Here is a 13,682-nt window from a genome sequence, read left to right on the forward strand (position 1 = left end):
GGCTGGTTCTACTCCCTTTTAGCAGCTTTCCTCAGCAAGTATACTATGGCTCTGGCATCTCTAACATCTTGGGGTATCCAAGACAACTTCAACTTCACAGTTTCTTGATCCATGTCTGGGATTCACATATGATCTTCCTCAAAAAGGCTAGCATCTTCTCCAGCTCTGTCATCTGTAGCACTGTATGCTCTGGTTAACTGCACTCCAGTCCTAATGCTGTTCTTGGTGATCATCCCATGGTACTGGCATCTTCAGTAGACTGGGGTCTTCCACTGCAACTAGGATTCACCCATAGCCTCTCATAGGCTCCCTTCATGGTGCCGAGCCTCAACTCCTTTGCATGACCCCTTCAGTTCTGGGCTGTCAACTGCAACTGAGGCTGTACCTTCATCAGTGGCCTTCCCTGGCCTCTCATAGAGCCAAACCTCAGCTGCTCTCCATAACCTCTTCATACCTTCAAAACCAGTACCACTTGGGTGATTCTTAAATATTACCAAGTCAAGCTGCAGCATGCGATACAACCTTGGTTATCTCTGGAACACAGCTTCTTTTTGCTCTCAGAAAAGATTCCCCAGAACATTTCACCTCAGTGACGCTAGTCTCCTCTTAATCACTGATAATTTCTTAGCTCCAGCCATTCAGTATCAATTGTCCTAGTAGCCTATTCTAATCTTAACTTTAAAGGCAGAGCCACACGGCTGAAGCTGCTGAGGTCTGCTGCTTGCTAGGGCTGGAACATGGCCACCTTGTTTATAACATTATCACCAGCTTTCTGTTTTACAACTTCTTCACTATCCTGGTACTTGCTCTGTAGATTGACTTTGCACTCAAGAGATCTGCATGGCTCTGTTGCCTGAATGCTGGGATTAAGAACTGTATTATCATGCCTGAACCTAAGCATTTATTCACCTAGAACCGCTTTATCCTAAGCTGACTTTGAACTCAGAGATCTGCTTGCCTCTGTCTCCTGGGATTAAAGGTGTGTACCACCATGCTTGGGCTTACTCTTTTCATGGCCACTATTCCCCAAGTGGCCATGGATCAAATTCCTTATTCAATGGCAAAAGCATAAACAATAAATAACCTCTAGAGCCAGGTTTCTACAGTTCAAATCACCCTCAGCAAAAAAAGTCTTCCATATATCTACTAGGATATCTCATTAAGCCCCACTTAAAGCACTCCACTACTTTCCAAATCCAAAGTCCCCAAATCCTCATTCTTCCAAACAAAAGTAGGGTCAGGCTTATACCTCACTCCTGGTACTAACTTCTGCCTTAGTTAGGGTCCATTGCTGTGAACAGACACCATGACCAAGACAACTCTTATAAGGACTACATTTAATTGGAGCTGCTTACAGGTCAGAAGTTCAGCCCATTATCATCAAGACAGGAAGCATGGCAGCATCCAGGAACGCCTGGTGCTGGCAGAGCTCAAGAGTTCTACCTCTTGTTCTGAAGGTAAACAGGAGAAGACAAACTTCTAGGCAGCTAGGAGGAGGGTCTCAAAGCCCACTCCCATAGTGACACACTTCCTCCAACAAGGCCACCCTCAACCCGCGGGAGAACAGGGTCCTGGTACAGGTCGGCAAGGTGTTGGTGAAGAAAAAATGGCAGACACAACACAAGGAAGTGCAAGATCTGAATGTATTTCTCAAAAATGGCATCAGACTTTTACAGCATTACAAAAGAGAAATGAAAAATCTGGCAGCTCAGTAGTCAAGGTACATCTGAGGCCATCTAAAACACACTGGGTCTAAAGCAGCAGCCATCTCCTCTGGACTGTGCAGCACAGCTCAGGCCTGTGTGGGCCCTGCTGGAGTCCTGGGGGGCTGTGGGTGAGCTAGCCAGGAGGGTAGAGGCTCGAATCTCGAATCCTCTCCTGTTGCACACACACACACACACACACACACACACACACACACACACACACACACACACTTGGGTCAAGGTCCCATCCTTAATAAAGGCCTCACTATGCTAATCTTTTGGGCTAGTCAATGCCCTACCCCCCTTATTATCTTTCTAACAATGCTGGAGGTAATTAGTCTGAATGTGTAGTCAGGATTTGGCTAAGATGTTGGAACATTGGTGGAAGTCAGAGAGCAACATTTATCTTGGGGGGGCACCTAACACTTGAGGCTATAGCAAGGACATATCTGGGCTACCTCTGAGTTAGGGGTTGTAGGAGATGGCTTCCTTGAAGCTTTTGCCTCATAAACTGCTGTCACGAAAGTGTGGGTGGCACAATGTTTTTTTCCTCCATAAGTTATCTGTACATGTATATGTGTATGCAAATTATATTTTTTAGCAGAAAGTAACCAAAAATTACATTGTGTGCTTAGTTTCTATCAACTAAACTACATCTATTCCTCTTCCTTCTTTATGTTTTATTATTTATGTCATTTGGAAGTGACAACAATAATAAATCAGTAATAAAAAACAAATGTTCTACAAAAACAAAACAGAATAGCACACCCTTCCAGGCAGAGTATGTGTAGCTGAATGGTAGGCCACATGCTTAGCACATATGACACCCTGGTCCCATCCTCAGCATCACCAGGAAACCCTCACAAACAAAATCCAAAGACATTTGTGGTGCACTTGGGTGTGTAGTTTTCATGAGGACAGTCTTTATACCCCTAAAAATTCGTAGGGGCTAATTGAATGCCCAATGTGGACCAGGCGTGTGGCAAGCATCCCAAAATGGGGTCATCACTACTGTAGTTCAACAGTAAGATGCTGTGTGGTGAGGTCTTCACATTCCTCCATGTATTGTTAAGAGGAACAAAAGCAAATGGACTTCCAGTTAAGCTCTGATGGTATGCTTTTTAACACTTAAAATGCTAAAGTAATCATTCAAAGAGTGCTGTGAGTCTCATTTAGACATAATTTTAAAAAATAACATATTGCATTCCTAAGTAAGAAGAAATATGTAAGCAACCCACATTGGTCCAGGTATTTCTCTTAAGTCAGTCCCATAGGCCACTGTGTGGCACTTCCTCCCACAGCAGCAGGAAGGTGTCATGGAGGGGTTGGGCATGCCTAAGACTGCTGCACCACCGTCTCAGCTGGCTGGCGTCTGTGCCCTGGCAAGTCCTTTACGGTGTTGCTTTTGCTCCTCTCTCAGTTGAACTACATGTTTCTGAAGGTGAAGAAGCCTCTGTCCAAGTCAGCAGTTCCTTTTAGACAAATTGGTGTTTACTGTTCTGGCGCCAGTCCTTGGCAGAACTGGGATGAGCCTCATCTCATTGGTTCTAGAGATGGGCAGGTGGCCTTGCTGATACAGTGGTCGCTTGCATGTGGTAGGAATGTATGGACCTGTGTGGTAGCCACAGGCTTTCTCTGTGGGGATCTTTTTGCCTTATGTCTTAGGAAGCAGTTACCTTAGCTTGGCGGAAATAGGAACATTGCTTTCTGAATGACTCATGCTTGCTTCACTAAATTTAGGTTCATAGTATTTTCTGGTTTTTTTGCACATACAGGAATGGTTTTGGTAACTAACAACACAATCTGAGTATTAACAATTTTATTAATAATATTTGTGGTGTATGTTTGTGTGTGCGCAAGCAGGCAATGTTGCATATGAGGTGGTCAGAAGAAAGCTTTTTCTATCTTGAATAACTTATTTGAGGATTTTGGTTCTAGAACAAAGACTAGAAGATAAAGCAAATCCTCCTAAAGTTCTTTAAATCTACTACTTTCTAATTATATGTTATTTTCTACATCATTATAGTTTTAATATTTTTCTATTATTGGTAATGGTGGTACTTACAGGTAGGAGCTATATCTGAGTCTCTTTCAATTTTTTAATTTCACAGTACTTAATATCATGTACCATCATAAATATTATTTTTAAAAATAAATACACATGAATCTCAGGACTCATATAAAAATGACCAACCTGGTAGCATGCCTCTGCAATGCAAACAGTGCAATGACAAGGTGGCAGATAGTGACCAGAGAATTCTGGGAAACTCTCTGAGTCTCCAGTATACCCAGTGACCAACCACAGGAGACTCTGCCTTACATAAGCAGGCAGTGGAGACCAGTGCCCAAAGTTACTCTCTGGCTTTGATAGACATGCTTTGGCAATTATTTATGCACACTCTCACTCCTGAACACATATGCACAAACATGCATGCGCATCATACCTAGAGAAATAGATAAAAATAAATGTATATATGGACTTCCCCTGAAGTGTACAAAACCATTTAAAGTTATACCACTTCATATTCATTACAATTTTGAAATTTGAATTGGGGTAACTAGCCTTATTTTCATTTGATTCCTGTGGAGAAAAATGCACTTTAAATTATACTATAGAAGGGTCACTTGGTGTACTGTTCTAGATACTTCTCTTGTTTTTAATTCCAGTTGAGTATGATCAAAGTAGAAGGCCCTTCCAGCAGCTACTGGCACCCTTGACAGAGAAGGCAGCATGAAGCCATAGCCTAAAACATTGATGCCATGATGTTAAAGATAAAAACTTGAGAACTAAAGCAAAAGAAGTTTCACAAAAGGGCTTGTGCTTACTTCTAGAAGTTCTAGCAGTAATTTCTCACATCAATATTGCATTTCCCTCTTGAAATACATGGCAAATTATTAGTCTGAATGAAGAATACGAGCCTGGCATGTGCAGGTGGGCACATGCATGCTTTCAGTGCTGGTAGTGGAGAAGGCAAGGAGGTATTACAACAGCTCATCTCCCAGCTCCTCACGCTTGAGTGTCTACTTCCTGAAAAGCCTTGCTTCATATTTTATTAGGTAGTTATGCTATCTGCTCAGTCATGTATTCACATTGAGTTTTATCTAACAAACTCTTCACCATCTCTTATCTCATAAGCACACTCTTTTATTATTGTATTTGAATTTATGCAGCAGCTTGGGCCCTCTAAACATTTTATTAGTAATCTAAGTATTGTCACTATGACTCATTATATGAAATAGCTATAATAAATATCTATACATTGTTTACTACTCTAGTTGGCAGAGGAACTTGTAAGAATGGAGCCTAAAATTTAAGCAGACTAAGTTCATGCAATTGCCAACTTTATTCAAAGCACTAGACAATTTATACTCCGAGGCATTGGTTAAGAACCTTCCTAATAGCCAGGCGGCAGTGGCGCACGCCTTTAATCCCAGCACTTGGGAGGCAGAGGCAGGTTGATTTCTGAGTTTGAGGCCAGCTTGGTCTACAGAGTGAGTCCCAGGTCAGCCAGGGCTATACACAGAAACCCTGAAACCCTATCTCGGAAAAACAAAACAAAACAAAAATAGCCTTCCTAACACCTGGAACCTTTATTGCAGTTCCTTATGTTGTAGTAACCCCAACCATAACATTTTTTAGTGCTGCATCATAACTGTAATTTTGCTACTGTTAGATATTGTAGTAAAGACATCTGATATATAGGATATCTGATATGCAACCCCCAAAGGGGTCATAACCCGCAGGTTGAGAAGCACTGCTCTGAGGGTTAAGAACAGTCACATGAGTAATGTGTACTGTCACAAATCAAGCTGCCCATGGCTATGGAATAGCAATCACCAGTTGTAATGAACAATCGGAAGTAAACTCACTCCTATCCGCTGCACTGGGAGAGGCACGAGAGCACATTCCTAGAACAATTTTATGGTTTTGAAGAAACTGAGGTCACACAGCTCTTGTTTTCTTGGAGTTTTCTCACAGACATGCAGGGGTTCCCTTGTGAGACTCCATTCTTGGACCATGTTCCAACAATACATGACAAGGTTTTCTACTTGCTCTGCAAGTTGGCGGCAGGAAAAGACATTTCGTAGGAGTCCTTCTGTGTTGAGTAAATACTGTCTACTTTTGTTTTCTACTAAGCTAATGTAATCTGTTTATAAATACAGTGGCTTGCCTAAATGATCAGTCTAAATGACAGAAGAACTGCTTTCGTGCTGAAATGGCCATGGAGTATAAGATGCTAAAGGATACTGCAGGACTCACTCTTACACTCCAAAGGACTTTGTCAAAGGCTCCAAAGGCAACTTAGAAAACTGTCCTCTCTGAGAAGATTGCTAAAGGCAATTTTAGATTTTAGTCTAATGTAGATTTTTGCTAGTAGTAGAATGATACCTTTGCGGCAACTAGTGGCTTATTGAGTTATAGTGATTTGGAGCAGGAAGCAGTTTTAACGATCTTTCAGGTCCTCTTGAAAGGATTCTCAGGTTCATTTTTCTCTTTCCTAATTTGCCTGGTGGCATCTATTATAGGGAGATAGAAATGGGTCAGTGGAATCAAAAGTCTTGGTTTACTGTTTATGGCAGTCAGGGGGAGGAAGCTCTCGGGTGGGTATAGAGAGACTCTGGACTTGGATTTAAGAACCAGCTCTATGTGCCTGGAAAGAATGAGGAAGGAGCCTGAGCTGTATAGTCATTGTGCATCTGGAGCATAGTTCAGCTACCAAAATGGCAGAGATAATTAGATGCCAGGCTTGTAGGTAGGGTTCCTAGGAAGCAGGCGGCAAGTGTCCTACCTTGAATGCCTTACACCCTTGATCAGGAAGATCTTACTCAGTTACCTTAAGATGCTTTTATCGGCCCTTCCTGCCATGCACCCTTTACTCCTTGAACCTGCCTGTCTTCTGTGTTGGGGCTGAGGTCCCAGTGCAGCAGCGATATTCCTAGAATTGCAGCCCCCAGATTTTAAGGTGACACCACATTTCCCCTGGTCTTTACTGTAGCTCATACAATTACTCCAAAGAAAAATGGGACAAATGGCCATTTCTGTGTACCATTTCTTTTGCCACGTGATACTGAAATGGAACTAGATAGACCCTTAGAGCCCTCAAATCACTCTGTAGACTAACACTGTCAGCTTTGTCCACAGCCTCAAGACTATGGCTCAAACAGCTGAAGTACCAGCATCTCCTCTCCATCCCAGGAGCCCCTGCTGTGTCTAGGGCTTATGTAAGGGCCAGATCCTTTCCTGCAGACTCCAGGGCAAAAGAAGGGACATGCCTAATATTTTGAGCCACCTGATCATCAAACAGGCCTGCATTAGGAATAGATTTTTTTTTTTTTTTTTTTTGGTTTTTCGAGACTACTGTGATTTCTATTTTTGGTACAGGACAAAACCCTTCTCACATGCCAACTCATCCAATTGCCTCAATCCTTGGAGGAGGATATCAAGAAGAATTAGTAGCTCACTACCTGAAAACCTTGTTAAAGCCTTGTTAACAGTAAAAGACCCCTTGGCTTGCTGTCATTTGTATACAAATTCCAAATTGGCTTTTGCATGCAGGGCTGGGAAGAAACCGTGGACGCCGCCATTGCCCACCTTTTGAAAACCTGCCTATCGAAGAGTTCCAAGGAGCAGGCTTTGAACCTCAGCAGCCAACTGAACATACCCAAAGATACCAGCCGACTGAAGAAGCACATCACCCTGCTGTGTGATAGGTTAGCTAAAGGTGGGCGCCTCTGCGTGAGCACAGACACTGCAGCCCCACAGGCCATGGTTATGCCAGGTAAGAATCCTGCCTAAGGACAGAGCTCTTCCCATGAGAGAAATGTGCCTGCAGCTGTATTTGGGTTTAAATTTCATACTAAAGTGATGATAGCCAAGAAAATTGCTTTCACATTTCCCCTCACATATCCTGTGTGGTAACCACGTGGATAAATATTCTCGGGGTATTTGCTTGCTAAACATTTCTAGAATGATACGTTTTTTTCCCCCTTGTCTCTGTCCTTAAATATATGATCCATTTTGTTTTGCGTCTAACCAATAAAAAGAGGATTAGAGAATAAAAGTGTTTTTAAGGAAAAGTTTTACCAAATGTGATCTCAAGATACTGCGTTTCATGAATGTAAATAACATGATACAAGGAAGTAATGCGACCCAGATGAATTAGATCCTGTCTGCTGCACCATGGCCATTGGAATAAGGGGCAAGAGTCTGAGGGAAAGACCCGGGATCACAGAGGTGAGCCGAGAGGACCAAGGCACCTGTGGGTCACAGTGGGGCCATGTGGTCCCTCACGGAGGTCCAGACAGCTAAGCTTGCCTTCCCACAGTGTGGGTCTGAGGGGTCAGTCACACTGCACTTAGGCCCTCGGCAGCTCCTAGGCCCGCTTCTCCATCTTGACCTTTCGGTAGCAGCTCATGGAGCATGTTGCCTGTGAAGTTATTGCACACCACAGCTGTGGCATGGTTTTACTCAGGCAAGCACCCAGCTTGAGCGGTGACACTATTCTCTCCTTTCCCGTATGGCTTCTGTCCCCAGTGCTGATTCTCTTGCTGCTGCCTTCTTTCCCTCTTAAGCCAGAATGCCCAGAAGAGGGAATTCGGGTGAAATCTTTCAAAGATAAACATGGAGGCTGTATAATAAAAGCTGATAAGCCTAGGCCTCAGGGGCAGACAGACCAGTATTTGGATCTTGCTTCTGTTCTTTTTTGCCCTCCCCAGGTGTTGGTTTCCGACCCTGCTATCTTCTTCTAGAACAGCTGTTCTCAACCTGTGCGTCGTGACCCCTGTGGGGGGTCACATATCAGATAACCTGCATATCAGACATTTACATTATGACTCATAACAGTAGCAAAATTATAGTCATGAAGTAGCAATGAACTAATTTTCTGGTCATGGGTCACCACACCATGACAGGAAAGGGTTGCAGCATTAGGAAGGCTGAGACCACTGCTCTAGATGGGAAGAGTTATGACCCTTGACTGGTTTCCAGGGCTGTCTGTGTGTGAAAAGCATTCTCCACCATGCTTGAACAGAAGCCGCAGTTGGGACTGCTGTTGCAAGTGCGTATGGTCCGTCCTTCAAAGCTTGTGTTCCCAGCATGCTGCATTTCATCACTTGAAACTTTTTTTTTTTTTACTATAACTATATATAGAACCCAACCTTTACTTCTGAAGTGTATTTGTTAGCCGGTCTGTTGATGGTTCTTTACCAGGGTGGGGAGGGTGGAGCTTGGCGTCTTGTCCTTGTCACATCTTCCTCCTCTTCCTTTTGATCTTCAGTCTGCCCTCGGATTGCCTTCAGAGGACTATCTTCCTAAGAGATGAGCATTACAGGTCAATGATGTATGACCTGAAAACTCTTCATTCTGATTGGCACAGGGTATGCACCCTTCCCTCCATGTTACATGGGAAAGGGAATGGGATTTCTGGAAGGAGTTGGGGAGTGGGACTCAGCACACCTGATCTGGCAGGGTCTGCAGTCACCTGGGAGATGGGCTTCTGGGCATGTCTGTGCGATCACCTTGATGTAGGAAGACTCATCTTAACGCTGGGCTGGACCCTTCCCTCTGCCTGGACTGTGCCAAATGGGAAAGCAAGCCATGTGTAGTGTCAGTACTGACCCCCCGGTTCCCAGCTGTGGGTGCCATGTGGCCCTGTGGCCCACTGCCGTCAGCGTCTGCCTCCTTTACGTCCCCACTATTATTGACTTTACCCTTGAACCCTGGGCCAGAATAGCCCCCTCCTTCCTAATGTTCCTTCTGTCAGGACATTTTTATCACAACAACAGGAACAGAAAGAAACTAAGAAAGCCATCTCCTGTCAGCCCAGGTTGTGGTTGCCCAGGCCTTTGTGTGGACCCCAGTCTGAGCCTGGTTGGGAGCAGAAACCCAGAGTCTCCTCCTGAGCCATTCTTCTGCAAGTAATGAAACAACTGGAGAGTTGCGTGGATGTCTGGGATTTGGAATATTTAACCTGTCAATGTAAAAACTCTGAGAGACAGAGGAAAGGGGACAAGGAGGAGGAAGAGATAAAGAAAAGAGAAAGACAGGAAACATGTTTGTTCCCAGCCGAGGAATGCTAGCTGGGCAGAGCACTCCCGTCTGGCTGAGCACTTTTCACCAGCTACGTTGAAGCTGAGTGTGCTGGAGTCTGCTGTCAGTCATCCTGTCCCTCTTCCCTGCTGGTGACCCTTCCTCCCCTGTGGGTCTAATTGCACCTTGAGTAATTAATTGTGAGCAGCTGTGCCCGGTCTCTTCTCATCCCAGAGCTTATTGTCACCCGAAATACTTTCCTCCCTCAATTCAGAATGGTCACACATCCTATTCCTATGCTGAGCTCATTCTTGAGGGAGACATGGAGTGTTGTGGCTCTGTCACCACGGAAAGCAGAAAGAAGCAGGAGAAACAGTCTAGCCCAGAGTTAACACCGCCTCTGGAAGTGTTAGGTATGGAACACAGACATCCTGGCCAGCTGTGCTGAGCCCTAGGCCACGCAGACCACAGCAGTGCAAACGGGCTTCTCAGCAGAGCCCCCTCTGGGATGAGCTGTTCTCCATGTGCCCACCCCCCTTCAGCTCCTGCAGCAGTGTGGGAGAGAGTCCACAAAGCAGCTTCTCACAGTCTCCTTCCATTCTATGAGGACATACCCTCCCAGGAAAGATTCACCATGTATTTGTTTGTGCTTAACTTTTCTTGTCTCTATAAGTGGCATGGTACTAATGTAATGGGAAAAGGAGTACCATGAGTTATTTCTGCTTCCAATCTATAATTGTACAGCTCACAATGGCAGTATAGCTGTAGCAGCTGACTTGGTATACAAGGGCACCCTGGTGTGTTAGAAGAAATAAGGCTACAGTGGAATGTTAGAATATCAAGCATGCAGTGGAGTGCTGTCGGGTTGGACAAGGCTGTGGGGTTGCGGGTATTAGAATGGAGTGGATTAATGAGCACACAGGCAGACACAAGCTTATTTTAAGGTTTTGATAAGAACTTAGAAACCATCTGGTTCACCTCCCTCACTAACAGCTGAGGTAACTAGGGCCTGAGAAGTTGCTAAGTGGTTGTATTAAAAGTCAGGAGTGTGTGTAATTTCACCATGCCCCTTATTAAAGTGCAGACAACAAACACCTTCGAATAAAAACCCTATGGTCTCTTCTAGCCGTGGGACTTTATGATCCGGCCACTCTGGATATGCTCTTTCAATTCCTGCAGTGAAGGAAGGCCATGATGAGAGCGCCCTCTCTGGAGGCCAGAGGTAGAAACTCTTCTTCCACTAGCAATTACATTAGGGCCTTTTAGAAAACCTTTTATTGTTGAGAGCATAGTATAATTATATTATGTCCCCTTTTATTTTCCTCCCTCCAAAACTTCCTATATACCTTTCCTTGCTCTCTTACAAATACATGACTTTTTTCACTAATTAGTGGTGGTACAGTGTGTGTGTGTGCATGTGTGTGTGTCTTTATAAATATGTAAATACAAGCTTCTTAATCAGTATCATATTGCTCTGTATGTCTTCAGAGCAGGATATTTAGTGTTAGATAAATAGCTATTAAATAACGTGCTCTTCCCTGGGAAGACTATGTCTCCTACATGAGTATTCCTCTAGTTGCCCATAGTATTATTATTATTATTAGTAGTAGTAGTAGTACTACTATTTTATTTTTGAGATTACAATATAATTACATTATTTCCCCTTCCTTTTTCTCCCTCCAAGCCCTTCTATATACCCTTCCTTATTGTCTTTCAAATTCATTGACTCTTTTTCCATGAATTATAGTTATGCACATATATGTATATACATATATTCCTAAATATACCTTCTCAGTCTATCTAGTATTACTTGTGTATAGATTTTCAGGTCTGACTAGTTGAGCTTGGATAACTAATTTCCGTGTCTTCTCCAGGGAAGACTGCTTCTCCTGCTCTTGGCATTCTTGGTTGCTTGTAATTCTTGGTGCAGGCCTGAGGCCGTGTGGTGTTTCCCTCATCCAAGGTGGCATGTCCATTGCTGTCTCCTTGCCTGGCCTGTGCTTAGGTTCATGTGGTCGAGACTTTATGGATGCTGCTTCTAACATTTCTAGGAGACACAGTCTCTCAGAAAACTCCTTGATCCTGGCTCTTTCCATCTTTCTGCCCCTCTTCCTCAATGATCCCTGGGCCTTGGATGCCAGGAGTTGTGCAGTATCATTTGGGACTGGGTTCTACAACTCTATTTAGCTGTAAAGAAAACGGAAAACTTGAAAATTTCAGGTAAATACATAGAACTGGGTAGTGCCTGAAGTAGGCACCCTGGGTAGTTAAGTCACACACACACACACTATGTATGTTATATGGGTATATATGTGTTTATGCATATGTCTGTGAATACTAGAAGCCAACATTGAAATTGAGTTGTCTTTCTCAATAACTGTCCATAATATTAGTTTTGAGACAGGGTCTCTTTAAAGAACCTAGATCTCACCATTTGGACTAGCCAGTAATAATAAGTTTACAGGCCAGTTATGGCTTGACTTCCCCATGTTTTCTGACTCAAGTACTTGGTATCTTCAACAATAGATTCTTTTTTTTATTGGATATTTTATGTATTTACATTTCAGATGTTATCCCCTTTCTCAGTTTCCCCTCCAGACCTTCCCTCTCCCATCTGCCCTCCTCCCCCTGCTTCTATGAGGATGCTACCCCACCTACTGAATGCCATCTCTCCGCCCTGGCATTCCCCTACACTGGGGCATCAAGCCTTCATAGGACCAATGGCCTCTCCTATTTATGCCAGACGATGGCATCCTCTGCTACATATGCAGCTAGCGCCGTGGGTCTCTCCATGTGTACTATTTGGTTGGTGGTTTAGTCTCTGGGAGCTCTGGCAGGGGATGGTCTGGTTGGTTGATATTGTTGTTCTTCCTATGGTGTTGTAAACCCCTTCAGCTCCTTGAGTCCTTTCTCTAACTCCTCCATTGAGGACCCCTTGATCAGTTCAGTAGTTGGTTGAGAGCATCCGCCTCTGTATTTGTCAGGCTCTGGTAGAGCCTCTCAGGAGACAGCTATATCAGGATCCTGTTATCAAGCACTTGTTGGCATCCTCAATAGTATCTGGGTTTGATATCTGTATATGGAATGAATCCCTGGGTAAGACAGTCTCTAGATGGCCTTTCCTTTGGTCTCTGCTCCATACTTTGTCCCTGTATTTCCTTTAGACAGGAGCCCTTCTGGGTTGAATTTGGAGATGAGTAGGTGCACATTCCTCAACTAGGGGCTTTGCCTAGCCTCTGGATATGGTCTCTACAGGTTCTCTCCTTTGTTGGACATTTCAACTAATTTTATCCCTGTTGGGTCCTGGGAGCCTCTTGCTTTCCTAGCATCTGGGACCTGCTGGTGGCTACCCCCAGTTCCCCATTTCCCATTGCTACACACCTCTGTTCAAATTTCTGACTCTCTGTTTATCATCCCTTCTCTTCTTCTACCCGATCCTGTCCCTTTTTCCCTTCCCCTTCTCTCTGTCTCCCATAAGTATTTTGTTCCCACATCTAAGAAGGACTGAAGCATCCACAATTTGGTCTTCCTTCTTCTTCTTCTTCTTTTTCTTCTTTTTCTTCTTCTTCTTTTTCTTCTTTTTCTTCTTCTTCTTCTTCTTCTTTTTCTTCTTCTTCTTCTTCTTCTTCTTCTTCTTCTTCTTCTTCTTCTTCTTCTTCTTCTTCTTCTTCTTCTTCTTCTTCTTCTTCTTTTTTTAAAGATTTATTTATTGTTATATCTAAGTGCACTGTAGCTGTCTTCAGGTGCACCAGAAGAGGGCATCAGATCTCATTACGAATGGTTGTGAGTCACCATGTGGTTGCTGGGATTTGAACTCAGGACTTTTGGAAGAGCAGTCAGTGCTCTTAACTGCTGAGCCATCTCACCAGCCTGTCTTCCTTCTTCTTGAGCTTCATATGGTCTGTGAATTGTATCTTGGGTATGCTGAGCTTTTGGGCTAATATCCA

General features: G+C 43.8%; 1 protein-coding gene across 12 annotated transcripts in view; it reads left to right on the forward strand.

The window, feature by feature from the left end:
- Positions 1-13,682, forward strand: part of Bbs9 (Bardet-Biedl syndrome 9) — a 409,213-nt gene that overhangs the window by 336,695 nt on the left and 58,836 nt on the right. For all 12 annotated transcript variants that reach the window (XM_031345633.1, XM_031345628.1, XM_031345629.1 and 9 more), the window contains one exon: positions 7,264-7,486. In XM_031345633.1, coding sequence (XP_031201493.1) covers positions 7,264-7,486 — 223 coding nt within the window. The remainder of the gene's footprint in view (positions 1-7,263; positions 7,487-13,682) is intronic.

This window comes from Mastomys coucha, unplaced genomic scaffold, assembly GCF_008632895.1.
Source record: "Mastomys coucha isolate ucsf_1 unplaced genomic scaffold, UCSF_Mcou_1 pScaffold23, whole genome shotgun sequence".
Taxonomy (NCBI): Eukaryota; Metazoa; Chordata; class Mammalia; order Rodentia; family Muridae; genus Mastomys; species Mastomys coucha.